The sequence below is a fragment of the Rhinatrema bivittatum genome, chromosome 1, assembly GCF_901001135.1.
Source record: "Rhinatrema bivittatum chromosome 1, aRhiBiv1.1, whole genome shotgun sequence".
NCBI classification, from domain to species: domain Eukaryota; kingdom Metazoa; phylum Chordata; class Amphibia; order Gymnophiona; family Rhinatrematidae; genus Rhinatrema; species Rhinatrema bivittatum.
In genome coordinates, this window is record NC_042615.1 from 204,086,431 (window position 1) to 204,108,934 (window position 22,504).

General features: G+C 44.2%; 1 protein-coding gene across 1 annotated transcript in view; it reads right to left on the bottom strand.

Annotated features, from left to right (window-relative positions):
* Window positions 1-669: 669 nt before the first annotated feature.
* The window catches only part of ZNF518B (zinc finger protein 518B), a 32,904-nt gene continuing 11,069 nt past the window's right edge, over window positions 670-22,504 (bottom strand). Inside the window, exon 2 of the mRNA XM_029590907.1 lies at window positions 670-7,299. Within this exon, the coding sequence (XP_029446767.1) occupies window positions 3,305-7,078 (3,774 nt within the window). The 5' untranslated portion in view covers window positions 7,079-7,299 and the 3' untranslated portion in view covers window positions 670-3,304. The remainder of the gene's footprint in view (window positions 7,300-22,504) is intronic.

A 22,504-nucleotide genomic window follows, 5' to 3' on the forward strand; every position in this document is an offset into this window, starting at 1 on the left:
CTTTCAAACTTTTTTTTTTACTCACAGGCAATCCCCCAGAACGGAAATGCAAGTTCTTCATCTGCTTGAGATGGAGAATACTGGTGGGCTAATGTCAGGGCAGGACTATATGGTCATGACATCAGCTTTTGCTCTGTCTCCATCTGCTGGCAGAGATGCATAACGCACTTGTGGTGATTGAACTACCTGAACGCTGAAACATTTTGGTTTATTCTAAAAAGAACATTAAAAATAACTTTCAGAAAATGACTAAATCCCTAACAATCTTCAGACTCAACTGAATCAAGGGAGGTTTATTCTACCTCGACATTAGAACAGTGCCCTTCATTAAATCGCCAAGCAATATTTAATATTTAGCAGATTTTGATGAGTCAAATATATTTAATAATTTCCTTAAAATTACTCAAATTCAAAGGAGCACATAATAAAATCTCTTCCTTATACAGTTAGACCACATTTGTCTGTCCTTGCAGGAGACATAAGCAAAGTGAGACTCCAAGATTGATGATTTCACTAGTTTTGGCACTTTTTTGCTCTCCTGAAAAAAGTAGCAGCATCCCAATGAGACTGAAATTATGGGGCATACCAAGATTAATTGTTGCATAATTCATCTTTACTCTATGCAGATACCTTATGCATGCACAATGTTAAATTAACTTCAAATTAAAGGACAATTAAATATGTTTATTTTAGAACCTTAAAAAAAAGTCATTCGGAACAAAGATTAGTTGTGTCACAACATACAAGTTTTTTCTTTGAGTAAAAAAATTAATCAGTTTTTAATGAACTGTGTGTTTAGTGTTGATAGAAACATATCTTAGAAAACAATTCAAATTTGGCAGTTTAAAAACATATCTAAGGCCATCGGCTGCAGAATTATCCATTAAAAATAAAACCTTGTGGAGTACAGAAGTATGGTAAAACTTTGTGTTCTTTGTAGCATCTCTATGATTTGAGGTCCTTCCAAATTTTTCAGGCAGCCATTAAACATACATCAAGAATATCAAATCTTTTCCACAGAACAACATACATGGTCTAACTTATTATACATGAGATTACAATATCAAGGATCACCTTCTCCTACCTACCATTATTCTATGCTTGACCAAAGTTTCAGACACCTGTCCAACAATTTAGCTACCTGGATGATACATGCAATGTTAAAAACTAGTAAAATCAAAACAAAAAGAAAATGGCCATCAACAAATGAAGAAACTTTCCTGTCACCAACCTAATTAAGGCGATAGTATTTTCACAATTTGTAATATAGAAATACAAAACAAATGCATTCATTTTATCTCCTAGAAATTTGAGTCTGTCTTCACTAGATGGTCCCAACTCCTCAGAGCTTACTGTCTCCTATGTCTCTGTAAAGCAATGCATACTCCTGATAGCACTGTACTAAACTATTTTTCCAGTTTGAAATTATATATGGCCAAGTCACACTGTGGTATGGAAGCGGCAATGCTGAAAAATTACAATAAACAAAAAGTCTGCAACTTTTCAGGCATCTCCACAATTTTGGCTTTTAAAAGTTGTATTTTTCAATTTTGCTCTAAGCATTTAGCTAATCAAGTTCCAGATCATCTGTCCCCTGAAGATAAATGCACAATTGGGAGAGTTTACCAGCAGCTTTAAATAGGCAGGGCAGAAGGGCAAGGGTGAAGAATTGCTGAATGTATCAGGGAAAAGGTTGAGTGCCAATTTTTTTGAAACCATGGCAAATGACAATATAAATTGCAAAACTAGTATATTACTTAAAATCATTTTAAGATTTCCTGCTTGTTTTCATTTGATTTTTAAAGAGATTCTTCTTTCCAACAAAATGGTTTAGAATGAAATGTTGCTTTGAAAACAGATCAAGTTATCTGTATTTGAAGGTATATCTCATATACAGTTTTAGAGATTCAGGCAAATCTTTTCAACAAAGATTTTACATTTTGCTTCCCACCCTTGCAGAAGGGTACACAATATCACTAGGGCCTGAGACTCTCAAAGAGTTCACTTCTAAAACAGAGAACCAGAAAACTTAAAAAATGAAACTGTGCAAAATTTTCTAAAAAAATGAAAAGTTTTCCAAAAAACTTTCAATTAAAATTTCTAAAGATCTGCAATGTCTTGGGAATTTATATGGATATGAAACAATCTTATGGCCAATATCATTTGAGAGGAAAGCTCCAAAAAGAAAATTAAAAAAAACAAATAAATTCACAGATTTCCTGTGTTCCTGTACATTGAGCCACACCACTCAGTAAGATTTTCAAAAAAAAAATGGTCAGTATTAAGTTTGGCAAATATTACTAATCTGGTATGGCATTTTTTTGTGCAGAATAAAATATACCTTGAGAATGTTGAAACAAATTATATTCACGGTCTCATTTCTCGCAACCCTTTCACAATAAAAATACTTAAATATTTCATTGACAGAAATGAATATTGCTATGTGCAAAGTTATCCCACTTGACTCAATGTTTTGTGCCTGCACAAATCAGGAATTTCTTTTTTCTTTTCTGTAAGGAGGGTTTTTAAATCATATGCTGGTGGGTCAGTAGAAAAATGTGGATTGTAAAACAAGGTTTAAATTAAAACTTTCAAAAATATGAACACACCAATAGCTTGATTTCTTATCAAATTATTATAAATCAAGCAAGAACCCCTAGAAGCAAAGTTTTGGTCAAAATAGATAAATGGTATTCATTATTTGTAAGAACATTAGAAAGCAATTTTGATGACAATACTACCGTAGTGATGGTCATAAAATACTAAGCCTTTATTTGTAAGCTGCATAATGTCATTAATGCACTCAATTAACAATTTATATTTTTAATACATGGATAAAACTGCTTGAACCTTCCACAATAGATCCAAAATGACACTGAAGATTTTCTAGACATCAGTGCTCATTCACAGATTATGCAGCTATACCAAATCATATAAATTGATATAGCAGCCAAACCAGCTGGAAAATCAAGTCTTAGTATTTTGTCTCCAAGCTGAATCCTTTGCACATCTATTTACTAAATTATCCGGATAAACAAAATTGTTTCCCCAGTATCATGAAAACTGTTACTGATAAGATCTGCATCTTTCTTTTATGGGGATCAATCTGCTATGTATATACAATACATTCCAGGAGTACAACTAGTTTTGTTTGCTTTACTCCTGCCCATGGTTGCAGAATACACCCCTCAATGCCTGAGTTTAGAAACTGGATATATTGTATGCAAAGATGACTTAACACACAAAGTATGTTGAAATATTTAACCAACTGAAAGTCACAAACTTTATTAAATTAGTCTCAGTTCTAGGTCTTAGATGGAAAAGAAAGAATATCCCAGTCCCTTGTTGCTTCTATCAAATGGCGTTGTCCATGGCTTATCCATTCTTCTTGGTTTTCATACTGTCTTCCACAAAACCAGCACTTAAAAACACACTGCAAAAAATCATCCATTATACCACTTGCTACCTGGCAATTACTTTTTTGAAACTTTTTTAGTTTCATTTTCAGCACATGCTGCTCTTTCACTGGGGCCTTAACTTCCCAGCTCTGATATGTAAGTCTTTTTTGATGCTGTTTTATACCCAAGCAATATATTGTTCTTTCTGATAAAAAGACTTTAAGCACATGTGCCTTGTATTTGCTTATGGTTTTCATCACATTCACTACTTCAAGAGAATCAACATCAGGATGGTTTAACACAACAACAGGCTGATTACGACGAGGACATTTTATCAATTGGCTCATTGAAACTGGCATAAGCCTCAGGCGTCTGGCTCTTGTTAATGTTTCCTTCTCATTACAAACAGAACCTTTTTCAGACTGAAGTTTCACTTTCTTTTTGAGAACATGATCTTTGGAGCTTACTTGCTTTATCTTATTCAGTGGTGATGCTGACCTTTTAAGTTCAAACTTCTGTTTATTTAGATCATCACATTTCCCATTTAACATTGTGGTGCATTTTTTGTTAGACAGTTTGATATCAATCTCTTTTCCTAGTTTGTGGTCAAATGGCCTCCTTGGATTTCTTGATTTGCACAATTCTTTCTTCTTTGACAGAGGTAAGTCTGCAATTATTTTTGCTGATGTAGTAAATGGAACAGGTCTTGGAAGAAGTGTTTCACTACAATATACTGAATTAACTGAAATGCTAGAGGATTTATGTATTTTGACTGCATTATTGCTATTTGAGTTCACCACTCTCAGTACAGTTCCTTTAGGAATAAATATTGGACTACCAATATGGAGATTTTTAGCTAATCCACGTTTTGATTTTACTGCATGAACTTGTGGTTGTGCTTGGCTACAACGTAACTGTTCCTTTCTAGATAGTTCATGCTGATGAAAGACATTTTGGTCAGTCTCATTAACTGAAGTACTTGGTTTCATGATTGAGTTTGCTTCAGTTTCCAAGGACAAAGATAACTGCAACTGATCTTTTTCAGTAATTTGCAAAGCTTCAGTTATGGGTAACTGGTCATGAACTATTTTACCCTCCTTAGATACTAAACATAATTCTTGCTGATTTTTGGAACATGAGAGATCAGGTACTTGCAAACCTAATTCTATATTATCTCCACTAAGATTTCTGCTCTGATTTTCATCTTTTTCAATAACAGATTGTTCTCCCTTGGAACAATTTGCCAAGTTAAAATCTCTATTAGCATCTGAAGGACTTTGATTTTTATCTACATTTAAAACATCCTCATTTGTCTTGCAATTTTGAAGCTGGCTCTCACTTGCTTTGAATTTGACAGCCAACTCATTTACTTCTTCAGTTTTGGGCAAATGTGAAATATTACTTTGTGATAACTCAGTCTCACAGCTGAATTTTTGTTTACAAATAATTGTAGGGACACACTGTTTAGAAAGACTAGAATCTCTGCTGGCATCCATATTTAAACATTTATCATTATATCTTTTAATTTCAGTTGAAATACAATTATCCAAAGCAATATCATCGTGACACAATTTATGGACGGAAATACTTGAATCTTTCTGTGTGGCACTTCCTTTCGACAAAGGTTTACATCCACTATTCACATCAACACTTACCAAGTCATCCAGCAAATCTGAATTATTACAATTAATGGCTTTAGAAAGAAATAAAGATGAAGCAGATTTAATGGAAAAATCAGGAAATCTTAGCTCTGTTTTGCAAGATGGATTTTCATCCCATTCTATACCTTCAGGGATATTTTCTGTACCAGAGCAAAGAGAAAAGACAGATGAAATATAAGGCCCCTCTTTGACATTCATGTTGACTTCTTTATCTTGCTCTTCTTCTAAGGATGCCAATGGAAGGCTGCACATATCAAGAGATTGATACACAGTATGGTCATTGTCGTGGTTCACCTCTGAATATGATACATTTTTACTGAAGCTAGTATTTCTCTCCATTGCTGAAATTTTCAGAGGCTCTTTAGTCATATATGTGTTGGACAAACAATTGTGCAAAGATGTATTTATAGCATCCACTGAATCTTCATTTAGGGCACTTTTATCATTTATAAACAAGTCAGTCTGTGGAGAACAGTAACCATTTTTGCTGTCTAGAACTATCTGTGCTAAATCATCTTGGGGTGGGTTTACAGTGAACGCCAGAGATGTAGATGTACTATAAGTGTTATCTTTTGCTTGTTTATCCTTCATGTAAAATTTATGACAACCCTTTATTTCACTCTCATCTACTTGAGTTTCTGGAAAACTATTTGTGAAATTTGAATTAAGACGGATGTCCTCTAAAAGCTCTTCAGCCATATGTTTAACTTGTGCAGGTATTAGTTTCTTATTTGAAGAACTTAAATCTGAACAAAAACCCGAACAAGTGTTTTTGGTATCTTCTGATAAATGAGACAAACTACTGTAATTCTTTCCACAACATTTTTCTTCACATGCTCTGTTTGTTACTAATGGTCCACTTTGCTCAGCAGAGATTTTATTATTTAACTCATGTAATATTTGTCCTGAAATAGATGTACAACACTCTTCTGTATTTGCAAGTTCAAGACATCTTTCATTCTGTTGGAAGAGTTTAAGAACCAACTGTTGTTTACCATTTATCACCTTGACCTCCAGCAGCTGGGCAAAACTATGAGAAGGAACAACAAGATCTGGTGGTGCAATTGCTGTTAATGTCATTTCAGGAAGTAAAGGCTCATTTACTGGAGAAATTAGTTCAACTTCCAAAGCTCTACTCTCATTAATTTTCACACAAAGTCCTCCATCCATATTTGACTTTTCATCATTTTCTTTAATACAGATTCCAGAATCACTATTTTCCACATTACTATGCAACGCAACAGTATGACAGGCTTCAATCTGACTATCAGGAAATGAATTAGATGCTTTCTGAAAACTAGATTTTAGTTCTTCAACTTGTCCTTTAAGCACAGTATGCCGACTCTGACATTTAGTTGAGATGTTTACAGAATGAGCTTCATGAATACTTTCATGTAACCTTTTAGTGTGTTTAACTATATAGTCATTTCTGACAGCCCCATAGTCACAGTATTCACATTTATATGGAAAAGTTCCAGTGTGTTTCACCAAATGCCGCTGAAATTCTCCTTTTGTGTATGATACATAATTACAATGTGAACAAATAAACTTAATCTCGTCATGTAATAAAGTATGCTTCTTAAACTGTAAGTGATCCTTTGTTGTAAATCGGCATTTATCACAGTGATATTTTTCTAGCCTAATTGCGTTTACTGTTTTCTCCTCCATTTTACTTAAGGTACGTTTTTCTATGTCTTCTATATTTGTGCTGAAAGCATCAGTTATGTCAGAAAAACATGAAGGTAAACTTAGACTGCACTTGCCGCAAAAAGATTCATTATTTGCTTCAGTCCGCCTCAGTTGGTTCTGCAGCAAAGGCTCAAACGAGCAACAGCAGTTTTTACAAAGAACCAATGAAGATTTGCCACTTTCTGCTTCAGCTCCTCGAGAACAATGATGAGACTGATTTACTTTAACATTAGTTACTTGTCTAGGAGAAGAAACTAAGACATTGTTTCTTTCATCCTCCTGGTCAATGCACAAGTTTGGCAAAATTTCCCTCATATTCTTTAGTTGCATTTCTAGATGAAACAAAAACTTATGTTAATGGTAGCTAGTTCCATTAAAACACAAAACCAAATAAAATGATTTTTATGAGTCATGGTTTCCCACTGTATTTTAACATCTTCAAAAGAAAGGAAATATGGCAACGTGTACTCTTCACAGAAATGTAATGATTCAATCCGTATCAATTACATTCTTCAGTCTTCTTTAGCATTGGCCCAAGGTAATATGTAATGCTGAAAAAAAGAAGAAATATAAATAAATTATTTGGTTATCTAGAAACACCTTAAAAGTGTTATAAAATAAATTTGCATATTACTATTTTAAAAAATTAAAAATGAAGAGATTACTTACCTGATAATCTCATTTTCCTTAGTGTATGCAGATGGACTCATTACAAATGGGTATAGTGTGCTCGTGCTAGCAGTTGGAGACTGATCTGACGTCAGCACGGGTACATATACCCCCACAGGAAGTGCAGCAACTCAGTAATCTTCCTTGCAAAAGCTTTTATGGATATATGTGTGACTGACCAATCAATTAAATGAACATGATTACCCTGACCGATTGATAGTAGCTGGAGACCGCCAGTGTTCTCAACCGGAAGGCGTCGACACCCGGCAGGGTGGATGCCCTATATAAGAAAACATGGCTTACCGTGACTCGGTGAATTCCCATGTATACCGGCAGCCGGGCGGGATGCTGAGTCCATCTGCATACACTAAGGAAAACGAGATTATCAGGTAAGTAATCTCTACATTTCCTAGCATGTAGCAGATGGACTCATTACAAATGGGATGTTCAAAAGCTATTCCCGGACTGGGTGGGAGGCTGCCCGAGGTCCGTTAAGGATCGCCCTCGCAAATGCTGTGTCCTCCCTTGCCTGGACGTCCAGACGGTAGAATCTGGAGAAGGTATGGAGGGAGGACTACGTTGCCGCCTTACATATCTCTGCCGGCGACAGCTTCCTAGTTTCTGCCCAGGAGGCCGCTTGGGCCCTGGTAGAGTGAGCCTTGACCCGTAGAGGTGGTGGTTTCCCCGCTTCTACGTAGGCCGCCTTGATAACTTCCTTGATCCAGTGAGCAACAGTCGCCCGTGAGGCCGCTTCTCCTTGCTTCCGACATTTCCAGGTATCTGGACAGCAACCTGCCAATGTCGAGATGGCGCAGTCTTCGACCTTCTTCGGACTTCTTCAAACCTTCCGTGGTTGGTAGGATATGGTTTGGTTGAGGTTGAAGTGTGAGACTACTTTGGGTAAGAAGGAAGGAACTGTGCGAAGATGGATAGCCCCTGGAGTGATTCTGAGAAATGGATCGCGGCAGGACAGCGCTTGTAGCTCGGAGATGCGGCGTGCTGAGCATACGGCCAGCAAGAACACCATCTTCAAGGTTAACAAATGGAGGGACAGGCCTCGGAGGGGTCTGAAGGCGGGTCCCGCTAGGAATTCCAAGACTAGATTGAGGTTCCACAGGGGCACTGGCCACTTCAGTGGCGGGCGAATGTGTTTGACTCCTTTCAGGAAACGTGAAACGTCTGGGTGTGTGGCAATGCTATTGCCGTCACTCCTGGGGCCGTAGCAGGATAGCGCTGCCACCTGAACCTTGATTGAACTGAGGGACAGACCCTTCTGAAGTCCATCTTGCAGGAAATCCAGAATGATGGGGATTTTAGCGGCATGCGGATTGGTGCGAGTTTCGCACCAGGCTTCAAATACTCTCCAGATCCTTATATAAGTTAGTGATGTGGAGAACTTGCGTGCTCGGAGGAGTGTGTCTATTACCGGCCCCGAGTATCCCCTTTTCTTCAGTCGAGCCCTTTCAATGGCCAGACCGTAAGAGAGAATTGAGCTGGATTCTCGTGGAGGATGGGACCTTGTCTCAGCAGGTCCCTGTGTGTAGGCAGGGGAAGTGGATTCCCTGCCAGCAGTCTTCTCATGTCTGCGTACCAGGATCTTCTTGGCCAATCCGGGGCCACTAGAAGAACTAGGCCTCTGTGCCGCTGAATCTTGTGTATAATGGCGCCCAGCAGAGGCCAGGGAGGAAAAGCATATAGCAGGATCCCCTAAGGCCATGGCTGTACTAGAGCGCCGATCCCGTGGGAGAGAGGATCTCGTCTGCGACTGAAGTATCTGGGTACTTGAGCATTGGACCTTTCCGCTAGTAGGTCCATGCCCGGAGTCTCCCACTGATCCACAATCATCTGGAAAGCTGTGGGCGACAGCTGCCATTCCCCCGGGTTTAGGCTTTCTCTGCTGAGGAAGTCTGCTGTGGTGTTGTCCTTCCCGGCGATGTGGACGGCGGAGATGTCCTGAAGATTCGCCTCTGCCCAAGCCATCAGGGGGGCTATTTCTAAGGATACCTGTCGGCTTCTAGTTCCGCCCTGTCGGTTGATGTATGCCACCGTGGTGGCGTTGTCCGACATCACTCTGACTGCTCTGTTTCGAAGTCTGTGGGCAAATCGCAGGCATGCTAACCTGACTGCCCGTGCCTCTAGTCGGTTGATGTTCCACCCCGACTCTTCTCTGTTCCACCGCCCCTGGGCGGTTAGCTCTTCGCAGTGGGCTCCCCAGCCACTCAGGCTGGCATCTGTAGTGAGCAAGGTCCAGGTTGGGGAGGACATCCTTCACCCCCGGCTCATGTGGCCGGGCTGCAGCCACCACCGTAACCGATTCTGTACTCTGGCCGGTAGAGGTAGATGCACGGTGTAGTTCTGTAATCGTGGGCGCCACAGAGATAGGAGGGCACGCTGTAATGGTCTCATATGGGCCCGTGCCCATGGTATCACTTCCAGAGTGGAGGCCATTAGGCCGAGGACCTGTAGGTAATCCCAAGCTGTGGGCCGAGCGGTGCTTAGCAGATTCTGCAAGCGATCCCGGAGTTTCGATTTCCTCTTGGAGGTCAGGCTGATCTTGTCTTCCTGGGTGTCGAATCGGACACCTAGGTATTCCAGCGACTGCGAAGACTGTAAGGAACTCTTGTGTATGTTGACTACCCATCCTAGGCTTTCCAGAAGAGATATAACTCGGTTGGTGGCCTGGTGGCTCTCCTCCGGTGACTTTGCACTGATCAGCCAATCATCTAGGTAGGGATGGACAAGAATGCCTTCCTTCCTGAGGGACGCCACCACCACTACTACTACCTTGGTAAAGGTCCATGGCGCGGTGGCTAACCCGAAGGGTAGAGCCCGGAACTGAAAGTGATGATCCAGAACTTTGAAGCGTAAGTAGCGCTGGTGATCCCGAAGAATTGGGATATGCAAGTAGGCCTCTGAGAGATCCAGGGATGTGAGATACTCCCCTGGCTGTATTGCACTTCGGACTGACCGCAGAGTTTCCATGCGAAATCTTGTGACCCGTAAGTGCTGGTTGACTGACTTGAGGTCCAGGACGGGTCTGAAGGTGCCCCCTTTCTTGGGGACAATTAAATAAATGGAGTAATGCCCAGAATTTATGTCCCATGCAGGCACTGGGATTATCGCTTTTAGGGACAGGAGTCTCTCCAAGGTAGCTGCCAGCGTTGCCCTCTTGAGGGGCGGACAAGGCGATTCCACAAACTTGTCCGGAGGGAGATGAAGGAAGTCCAGGTAATACCCTTCCCGGACAATGGTGAGGACCCACTGGTCCGAAGTAATCTCAACCCACCTGCGGTAAAATAGGGTTAGCCTGCCCCCTATGGCTTCTTTCCCTAGATGGGTCGGCTGATTCTCATTGCGGGGTGCGGCCGGGATCCGACCCCGTGCCGGTTCCCCTCTTGTTGTGCCTGGTCCAAAAGGACTGGTTCCTGGGTCTGAGAACGAGGCGCTTGGTAGCGAGCCCTGTAAGGATTGAAGCGTTGAGAGCTTCTACCTCTGGATGGTCTAGGAAAAGGGCGCTGGTTCCTCCTTGACCTGTCTTCGGGTAGACGGGGTAATGGAGATGCGCTCCATTTATTAGCCAGTTTCTCGAGGTCGCTGCCGAACAGGAGGGATCCCTTAAAGGGCATTCTTGTAAGGCGAGTCTTGGAGGAGGAGTCGGCCGGCCAATTTCGTAGCCAGAGGTGTCTTCTGGCTGCCACTGAGGATGCCACTCCCTTGGCTGCTGTACGGACTAAGTCGGAGGCAGCGTCAGTGAGGAATGAGAGGGCTGATTCCATGTCTTCTCCCGGGGTGTTGTTCCTGGCTTGTGATAAGCAGGAGCGCGTCACCACGGTGCAGCAAATCGCAATTCGAAGGGACACGGCTGCCACCTCAAATGCTTGTTTCAGAACGGCGTCCATGCGCCGGTCATGTGCATCCTTGAGGGCCGCCCCTCCCTCCACCGGAGAGGTGGTGCGCTTCACAATTGCGCTAACTATGGCGTCTACCATCGGGCACGCCAGCAGCTCCTTGGTTGCCGGGTCTAGGGGGTACATGCTAGACAAAGCCCGACCCCCTTTGAATGAAGCGTCTGGCGCATTCCATTCCAGATCGATTAACTGCTGTGCTGCTTGTAGGAGGGGAAAATGGTGAGCCGTTGGACGCAGGCCCTCTAGCAGAGGGTTCATTCTAGGTTCCCCTGGGGTGCCCTGGCCCTGGATAGCCAGCTCCGACAGGCACTGAGAGACCAGGTCTGGAAGATCTTCCTTCGGAAAGAAGCGTCTCATGGTTCGATACGGTTCTATCCCCGAGGGGAATTCTCCCTCCTTGGGGGGCTCGCCTTCTTCCTCAGAATAATCCGAGTCCCCATAAGTGGGGCTTCCGGGTAGCCATGCTTAGGTCTTGAGGGTCCCGGGGCAGGGTCATCCGGTACGTATGGGTCCGGTCGGGGATCAGACTGCATCTTGACGAAGGCATGAATCCCCTTGAATAATTCCACCCAGGAGAGGGAAGCAGGATCTAGCCGTAGGGGCACCAGGTCTGTGGGGTTCCCTGGCTGCCCGTTGCGGCCTGCTAGGTTCGGGGTGTTCCCTGAGGAACTGGCAGTGAAACTGGGCTGAGACCAGCCCTGGCCTGGAACTCCCAAGGCCTCCTCACATTGGGCACATAGGGAGTCTGCTTCCTCGCTCCGTGTGGCTCTGAGGTGGCATGCTGAGCAGAGGCCTAGAGCTCTTATGCCTGAGTCTGGAGGTGCCGGCTCTGCGGCCGCATGGGCTCTCATACGCTCCATCGCGTCTGATCTGCTCTCAATGAGCGCTTATGTGCGCGTATCAGCGTGCGCGTATCAACCTATCAACTTGCGCGTAAGCATGCGCGCATCTCAAACAATGGGCGCCCAAATCTTTTACGTGCGCCTAACATACGCGCCCCTCGCCCTGCTTAGATCGAGGCGGCGAACCAGGGCTGGCGACGGCAAGCAGGCAAAATGGCGACCTCCTTGGCGGGCTGCCCCTTAGGCAGACCCTGCTAATCCTCGCTCTTCGGAGACCAGTAAGTAAAGATGTACACCTTACCTTCGGCGCTTCCCGGCTGCGACCCGGGCGGTCTCTGGCTGCGGGGGGAGAGGGTAATTACCGTCACCGCCGCGCTCAAGGAAGTGCACCCGCTGCCTCTAAGCCGCGCCCGAACTAGTCTCGCTCGGGGGCCAAGTCCTCACCGGGACCGAGGCTGCCTCTATGCCACGCCCGAGCCCTTCTCACTCGGGGGCCAGGTCCCTGCCACGATCTGGCCACCGGACCGAGGCGCTCACCTCCGAGGGACCACGGAAATCACCTCGGGAAACTCAACTGGGGGAGGGACCCGAGGGTATCACCGCAGGAGTGCGGGGCTCGTCTTCAGATAGGATTTCTTCTAAGAATTTGGAAAAACGCTCAGCGAGCGTAAGGGAGCTCCAAACTGCTTTGGAGACGGAAATTACTGAGTTGCTGCACTTCCTGTGGGGGTATATGTACCCGTGCTGACATCAGATCTGTCTCCAACTGCTAGCACGAGCACACTATACCCATTTGTAATGAGTCCATCTGCTACACGCTAGGAAATATGTTCTAATAAAATATCAACACTCTAAAAGAGCATACAATCTATAACATTAGGACCCTGGGAAACTTGCTTCTAGGCAGCAAACAGATTTTCTGCTTAAATCATGCCTTATAACAGAAGTAAGTTTGTGATTGGTTTGCATAAAAAAACATTGACAGCTGACTGCCAAATACATATTAGCATAGAACAGAAGGTTTATTTAAGTCCATAGCCTGACTGTTACTAAACCAGCTACCCAGGGAGAAATCCAGTCAAGAAAGAACTTGATGTGCTTCTCAAAGATCAGGGAAAGATTATACACTTCTTGAAGGTACAAATGCATAGTATAGCCTAGGAATTTAAACCAGAATCAGTGTCAGGAGCTGCAAAGAAAACACCTTGCTCTTTAACACAAGAGAAACTATAAAATAGCTGGCTCATAACCCTAGAAATTGGAAAAGCTCATTTTGTTTAAGGCAGCGGTGGCCAACTCTGGTCCTCGAGAGTTACAAACAGGCCTGGTTTTTTAGGATATTTACAATGAATTTGCATGAGATAGATTTGTATACAATGCAGGCAATTCATGCAAATCTCTCTCTTACATATTCATAATGGATATTCTGAAAACCTGGCCTGTTTGTGGCTCTTGAGGACTGAAAATGGCTACCCCTGGTTTAGAGCCAACAGGCATAGTCTAAACCTAGCACTGAAAGAATTGATCCTGTGCTAGTGCTCGAAGAGCAAAATGTATTTCTTCTATGCTTTTTATACCGTAGTATTGTCATCAAAATTGCTTTCTAATGTTATTACGCCGTACTGTCCACACAACTAAGCTGTGCGCACAGCGGCGCGCACAACTGGGCCGGGTGTGACAATTGTACCATGCACACAACAGCGTGCACATCGGAGTCGGGCGCACAAAGTTCGTATTCCGCACGCATAACCTCTGCGCACCCAGAGGGCACAACTAAGCGTTTCCGCGCACATACCTACATGCACAGCCGAGTTTGAAGCCCTCCACGTGCACAAACCATGGCACCGCCATCCAAGAAGGCCAAGGGACAAGCCCCTCTGTCCAGCCTACCACCTAAGAGCCGCACAACCTGAATTGGACTCCTGCCTATGCCAGCAGTGTGAAGAGGCCCTGGGGGAACCAAAGCAAGGCCCCCTACAGCCAGGAGAGGCATCCGGATTCACTGATGATTGTACCCCGTATCTATGTATCTCTAACTTGGCGCCACCAGCAGGTGTCCCTGGAGATAGATCCCTCATGGCGTTGGCGGAACTAAACCTGCAAGGGATTTCAGCCTCCCACATCACGGGAAAAGACAAAGCCTCTGCGGACTACCTCAGCAGAGAGAGCCTAGACCCAGGGGAATGGACGCTGTCAACCACAGCCTTCCAACTAATAGTAAATCGCTGGGGACTCCCAACCATAGACCTACTAGCAACCCGTCCCAATGCCCAAGATCTTCAGCCACAGACAAGAACCTCAATCCCGGGGAATCGGACGCTCTCGTCCAGACCTGGCCACAGAAAGACCTACTGTACACCTTCCCCCCATGGCCACTACTGGGCAGGGTCATCTGCAAAATAGATCACCATAGGGCACTAGTCCTGCTGGTGGCTCCGGACTGACCAAGATGACCATGGTATGTAGACATGCAAAGAGACTACATGCGGGGAACCCTCTGTGCTTATCCTCCACACAGGGACTTTCTCCAGCAGGGCCCGATCCGCCACGAAGATCCGACTCTATTCTTTCTTATGGTCTGGCCCTTGAGAGGACTCACCTGAAGAAGAACAGATACCGTAAGGCAGTGTTTGACACCCTGCTTCGAGCGCACAAGTTTTCCACATCCTTGTCTTACATCCGGATATGGAGAGTATTCGAAGCTCCCATGGACAGTCAAAATTCCCATGATTCTGGAATTCCTGCAGGACAGTTTGAAGGAGGGGTTGTCTCTCAACTCCCTCAAGGTTCAAGTTGCCACGCTGGCCTGCTTCAGAGCCGAAGTGGACGACAGACTATCAACCCATCCAGATGTCTCCCACTTCCTGAAAGGGGTTAAACAATTCCGACAACCCCTAAAGTGGCCGATGCCCCTATGGAATCTCAACCTAGTATTAGACTTCCTAGCAGGAACTTCCTTCAGACCAACATGCAGCCTGTCACCACGTCTCTTGACCTTGAAGACGGCATTCTTGGTGGCAATATGTCCAGATCGTCGCATCTCTGAACTTCAAGCGCTATCCTGTCGGGAACTGTTCCTTAGGTTCACACCTGGATCCATACAGCTGCGCACTGTCCCTTCTTTTCTACCGAAAGTGGCTTCTCAGTTTCACCTGAATCAAACCAACTCGCTATCATCTCCAGATGAACGTAAGGACTCGTAAGACTCATGCCTCCTTCGCCATCTAAATGTCGGCAGACTCCTAGTCCGAAAGTTCGGAATCTGTGCAAAAGACTGATCACCTATTCGCCCTTCACAGCGGGAAGAAACAAGGGGAAGCGGCCTCATGGGCGACCATAGCCCGCTGGATCAAAGAAGTAATCAAGGCAGCCTAAATAGAGGCAAGGAAGCCCTTACCTCTACAAGTCAAAGCTCATTCGACGAGGGCCCAGACAGTATCCTGGGCGGAAACCAAGCTGCTATCGCCTGCCGAAATCTGTCGAGCGGCAACGTGGTCCTCCATACACACCTTCTCCAGGTTCTACCGCCTGAATGTTCAGGCCCGGGAGGATACAGCCTTTGCAAGGGCAATACCAAGTGGGCCACAGGCAGCCTCCCGCCCTGTCCGGGAGTAGTTTTTGTACATACCATTGGTCCTGAGTCCATCTGGCTACACGCTAGGAATTGGAGAAATTACTTACCTGATAATTTTGTTTTCCTTAGTGTAGACAGATGGACTCAGCATCCCACCCACATATGCCCCAGAAACCGGGAACCTCGGGTAACAAACCTCGAGACTAAAACAAGTACGGGTAAGCCATGTATTACTACTAGTTCAAGTCCATCGGCTTTTAGCCCGTCATCTTTTCCTTTCTCAGATTCTCCTGCCTCTTCTGAGCCCCCTTTCGCAATGTGCTACTTCTCATATCCCTACGACCTTGACTTCCCTCTCTTGAAATGCTCCCTCCTTTAAAGATTTTATTACTTCTGCAATCTGCCATGCATTTTTCCTCATTTTTTTCCTTGCCCCCCCCCCCCATGCATTCACCACACGATTTTCTGTAAATTTAGTACTTTTCTTCTGCGTTCTCTAAAGTACTTCCAATAATCTCTATAAATGTTTCCTTTAATTAATCATTGTTACTAACCATTTAAGGCTAGTTTATTTAGTTAACTCCCCCCCTGTTTGCATTATCATTTATTCTTCTGTTATTCGCTTTCTCTTAGCATTGTTATGAAACATTGTTGACTGTCATTCTCCTAAGTTGAACATTAATTGTAAAGCACTGCCACTAATCTGTTTTTCTAGCGTCGATACGAAACATTAACTGTAAATAGACATGATGTTACTAAAGGAATGTCACTATATAAAAAACTTCAAATAAAATAAATAAGACACCCATAGTTTGCCGGGTGTTGGTGTTAATCTGTTGTGTGCACTGGCGGTCTCCAGATTGGAAATCAGTTGAACCAGTCCAAGTTTAATCAAGTTAATCAAGTTATTTAAGCACACATATATCCACAATAGCTTTTCGAGGAGAATACAGAAGAGCTAAGCTACCTGCACAGGTATATATATAGGGTGATGTCAGCTTGAAATCTGACTCTGTCTCCCATCTGCTATCAGGAGAGCACAATACCCTTTGGTCCTGAGTCCATCTGTCTACACTAAGGAAAACAAAACTATCAGGTAAGTTATTTCTCCATTTCACAATGATAACCCCGGGGCAGCTGGTGCTTTCGATGCCTGCCGGCCACAGACGGCAGACGCATTTGATTTCAATCTCATCCCTTTTATTATGTGCTAACATGTCCACCTCGGTATATAAGCGATGCCCCCCAGTCCATGAGGACTATGTCTATCACAGACCACCATGATAGATGTCCTTTGCCTTAGGACATTAAATGAGGTTGCAGCAAGTGCACTAGAATGAACTCAAAGGGACATACAATCTAGCTTGATAAGATGGAGCGCCTCTTGAGGCCAGAGAAGGCTGAGCCATTGGCATCGAGGTCCTTGCAGCTGCACCATTGGACACCAAGCCATGGACATCGGCAGGGCCATCTGTTCCATCGAACCCGATGGCTGGATAGGAACATCTGAGACCGGCCATTGTCGGGCTCCTCTAGATCGGGGATATCTGGTTCCTCGTCATCGACCTCGGCACTGGGAAAGCTGAAGAAGCATCAGCATCGGTCCCTGTTGATGCATGGGGCAAGGCACGGGGATGCACAGCTTCTGCTGTGATGCCCCGCAGCAAGGAGAACTAGTTCTTCATCGATGCCAGTGGTGTGCCATAGACTCCATCAGTCCTGAGGTCAGCTACTGATCCTCCTCTCAGTTCCAGCAAAGATCTGGTCATACCTCTTCCATCCCAGCCTGTATTGGCTTTGGTGATGTTTGAGGAGAAACTGAAGAAACATGCAACTGGCAGTCAAGACGGCGATGCGCAGCATCATAGCACCATTGCTCCTTGAGCACCTGCTGGAATCCCTGCATGCATTCATTGGCATTTTACCTCCCCAGCTGGCGCCTGTTCCCAGGACAGCATTGATGCCCTGTGGGGCACGGCTGCCTCCCCCTGCCAATCTTGTCCCCGCCAGTTTCTCTTAGGAGGAAGCCCCCCCATCTAGTTCTGTCGGTGGCTGCACTGAGGATAAAGGCCAAGCGCCTAGGGCCCTATGCCCTATCGATGACAGTGTGATTGAGGGTACCTATGAACCCTTGGGGGGGGGGGGGGAATGACTCATTGGGGTCTCCCCTCAGATCCATCTCCAGAGGAGCAAAGGAAGTTCCCACCAGAGGTTCTCCTTCTCACAGGGTTTGTCAGGTTGATGGCAGAAGCAATCCCCTTTCACTTAATAACTGAAGAAGGATACCAGGCACAAAATGCTAGATATCCTCCAGTTTGTGGAGTCTCCCAAGGAGATGGTTGTAGTCCCAGTACACAAAATCCTTGTGGAGTTACTTTTGAGGATGTGGAAACTCCCCCCCCCCCCCAAACACACACACACAGTGCCCCCCCCCCTCCCCACCATGAACAAGAAGGTAAATGCAGTTTATCTTATCCAGAAGGCTTTCAGATTCAACAAATGTCAGCTGCCCTTCCAATTGATGGTAATCAAATCTGCTCTCAAGAAGGCCAAGCATTTTTGGACTCATTCCTCGGCACCCTGGGGAAGGATCACAGAGGGATGGATGCTCTTGGGAGGAAGGTGTTACAATGGGGCTCTTTTTGCTTGCATAGCTGTCTACCAGCTCTGTATATGAGCCACTATACATGGGACATCTAGAAGCAGGTGTGCAGGATGTTGCCGAACAACTGCCTCAGCAGCAGCAAGATACACTCCTGTCGCTGGTGCATAAGGGCATGGAGTGCGGAAAACGCAAGGTCCACTCAACCTATGATGTTTTTGAAACACCATAAAGAGTCTCTACAGCCAGATTCGGCACCTACAGACTTGCATGGATCTCAGACTAGAGGTGCAGGAGTGACTAACGGGCCGTGCACTGGAGAAAATCTCTTTGGAGATAAGTTAAAGGACACAGTGGTTCAGATCTAGGACCACCATGCGACTCCTCAGCTCTCCACCAGCAGTCTGGACCTGTCCTCAATATAGGTCAGCAAGATCAAGGCCGAGGAAATCCATCTACCCAAAGAGGTACTATCATTTGTCTTCTCACTCCTGTCATCAACACCAGAGCTCTCATGGTCGTGTCAGTCAGCAAAGAATCCCAAAACCTCAGCTGGTGCCTCAGCTCCAGAGACAGGGTTTTGACTGGATTGTAGGTAGTGTAGCCCACTCACCCTTATTTGGAGTGATGGGAGCTGCCAGTCAGGGGCAGACTGCAGTTCTTCACAAACCAGTGTGGTAGTGTAACCTTAGATCAGTGGGTTCGTCCACCATGGGTACCAATTGAACCTATTGGATGCCCCAACAAATTGCCACCGAGCCCATTTTAGGACCCAGCAGCACATCAGGTGGTACTAATAAGGGAGCTCTCCTCCTTCCTAATGGCCAGAACAGTCAAACCCATTCTACCAGGACAAAGAGGGGGGAGAATTATACCTCCTGATACCAAATAAACTGGAGGACTCCGTCCCTTCCTAGACTTGGAGTATTGAACAAATTCATCAGAAAAGAAAAGTTCAAGATGTTCTCCCATGGCATTTTGATCCCCTACTTGCAAAATGCCCTCGATCTGAAGGACGTTACATTGAGATCTTCCCAAGTCACCGGAAGTATCTTCGAATGTAGTGGGAAAACAGCACTTCCAATTTCGTGTGCTGCTGTATGGGCTTGCATCAGCCCTACATGCTTTTACGAAATGCCTGGTCATGGTGGCGGCACACCTTTGCAGACTGTGACTGTGTTCCCAACTCTGGACAATTGGCTGGTCAAGAATACTTCTTGGGCAGGGGCCACCGGGTCCATGCATCCAACCAGCCGACTGTTGGATACATTAGGGTTCATCAGTTACCCCAAGTCCCATCTCAGCCCATCACCTCAATTGGATTTTACTGGAGCCCTGCTAGACACGGCTGAGGCCAAAACCTTCCTGCCTTGACAAAGGGACATCAACTGAATAATTTTGTATCATCTGCAAATTTGATAACCTCACTCGTATTCCTTTCCAGATCATTTATATATACATTGAAAAGCACCAGTCCAAGTACAGATCCCTGAGGCACTCCACTGTTTACCCTTTCCCACTGAGAAAATTGACCTTTTTCTCTATTTCCTGCCTTTTAACCAGTTTGTAATCCACGAAAGAACATCGCCTCCCATCCCATGACTTTTTAGTTTTCTTAAAAGCCTCTCATGAGAGACTTAGTCAAACGCCTTCTGAAAATCCAAATACACTACATCTACCGGTTCACCTTTATCCACATGTTTATTAACCCCTTCAAAAAAATGAAGCAGATTTGTTAGGCAAGCCTTCCCTTGCGTAAATCCATGTTGACTGTGTTCCATAAAACCATGTCTTTCTATATGCTCTACGATTTTGATCTTGAGAATAGTTTCCACTATTTTTCCCAGCACTGAAGTCAGGCTCACTGGTCTATAGTTACCTGGATCGCCCCTTGAGCCTTTTTTAAATATTGGGGTTATACTGGCCACCCTCCAGTCTTCAGATACAATGGATGATTTTAATGATAGATTACAAATTTTAACTAATAGATCAGAAATTTGATTTTTTTAGTTCCTTCAGTACCCTAGGATGCATACCATCTGGTCCAGGTGATTTGCTACTCTTTAGTTTGTCAATCTAGCCTACTACATCATCCAGGTTCACAGTGATTTCGTTCAGTTTGTCTGACTCAATACCCTTGAAAACCATCTCCGGAACTGGTATCTCCCCAACATCCTCATTAGTAAACACGGAAGCAAAGAATTCATTTAGTCTTTCTGCAATGGCCTTATCTCCCCAGGAGCCCCTTTAACCCCTCCATCATCTAATGGTCCAACCGCCTCCCTCGCAGGTTTCTTGCTTCGGATATATTTTTTAAAGTTTTTATTATGAGTTTTTGCCTCTATGGCCAACTTCATTTCAAATTTTCTCTTCGCATGTCTTATCAGTGTTTTACACTTAACTTGACAATGCTTATTGTTTTATCCTATTTTCTTCAGATGGATCCTTCTTCCAATTTTTAAAGGATTTTTTTTGCCTAAAATAGCCTCTTTCACCTCATCTTTTAACCATGACTGTAATCGTTTTGCCTTCCTTCCACCTTTCTTAATGTGTGGAACACATATGGACTGCGCCTCTAGGATTGTATTTTTAAACAATGTCTATGCCCGTTGAACAATTTTAACCTTTGCAGCTGCACCTTTCAGTTCTTTTCTAACTATTTTCCTCATTTTATCAAAGTTTCCCTTTTGAAAGTTTAGTGTTAGAGCTGCAGAATTACTTATTGTTCTCCTTCCAGTTAATAGTTTAAATTGATCATGTTATGATCACTGTTGCCAAGTGGCCCAACCACAGTTACCTCTCTCACCAAATCCTGCATTCCACTAAGAATTAAATCTAAAATAGCTCCCTCTCTTGTTGGTTCCTGAACCAACTGATCCATGAAGCAGTCATTTATTACATCCAGGAACTTTATCTCTAGCAAGTCCTGATGTAACATTTTCCCAGTCAATATTGGGGTAATTGAACTCTCACAGTACACTGGTGCAGGATAATAAGTCTTTAATCACCACAAATTCTATGGCAGTTGTAGGCAGTTCCAATAATGAAAGATCTCAATGCTAATAATGGCAACTCCAAAACGTTCACAATGACAATGATATTTGTTTTTATATCTTAGATTTAAATATACCCTTGGTCCCCCCCGACGCAGCCTGGCGAAACACGGGACCGTGTCGGGGGATCAATTTAAACGTTGTCATTGTGAACGTTTTGGAGTTGCCATTATTAGCATTGAGATCTTTCATTATTGGAACTGCCTACAACTACCATAGAATTTGTGGTGATTAAAGACTTATTATCCTGCACCAGTGTACTGTGATACTTGCTTACGTGCAAGGTTTCTGCTCCTTCTTCTTTTGGACTAGGTAATTGAACTCTCCCATTATTACTGCACTGCCAAATTGGTTAGCTTCCCTGATTTCTCCTAGCATTTCATCATCTGTCTGACCATTTTGTCCAGGTGGATGGTATACTCCTATCACTATACTCTTACCCAACACACATGGGATTTCTACCCATATGGATTCTGCTGAGCATTTAGTAACTTGTATGATTCTTTATCCTGTTGGACTCTATAGACTCCCGGACATAAAGTGCTACTCTCCCACCAAGTTGATCCTCCCTATCATTGCAATATAATTTGTACCCTGATATAGCACTGTCCTCCTTCCACCAAGTCTCTGTGATGCCAATTATGTCAATCTCATCATTTGCTGCTATACACTATCTCTCCCATCTTACTTCCTAGACTTCTGGCTTTGGCTTGCAGACATTTCAAAGTGTGTTTTTTGTCTGTATTAACATCCCGCTTTTCAGTTCTTAGAGATAATTTGGAAATCATTAGCTTCGGTGATTTTTACATATAGGCACATGGACTATGTTTGTTTTTAATAGAACCTCTCTATTGGGATGCCCTAACTCTCCTGTTCCATTAGTATCCTTCAAGGATACATTTCTCCAAACCATGCCTTGCTGAGTGACTTGACGTCTTTCCCCCTTGCTCTAGTTTAAAAGCTGCTCTGTACACATATCCTCCAGCCTCATTAGTAGCGAAGACTCTATTGAAGCTTTATGAAGATAAAGGGACTATGATTTTCATAGCTCCTTATTGGCCGAAACAGATCTGGTTTCCAGTCCTGCGGGAGTTATCCATTCGGAAAA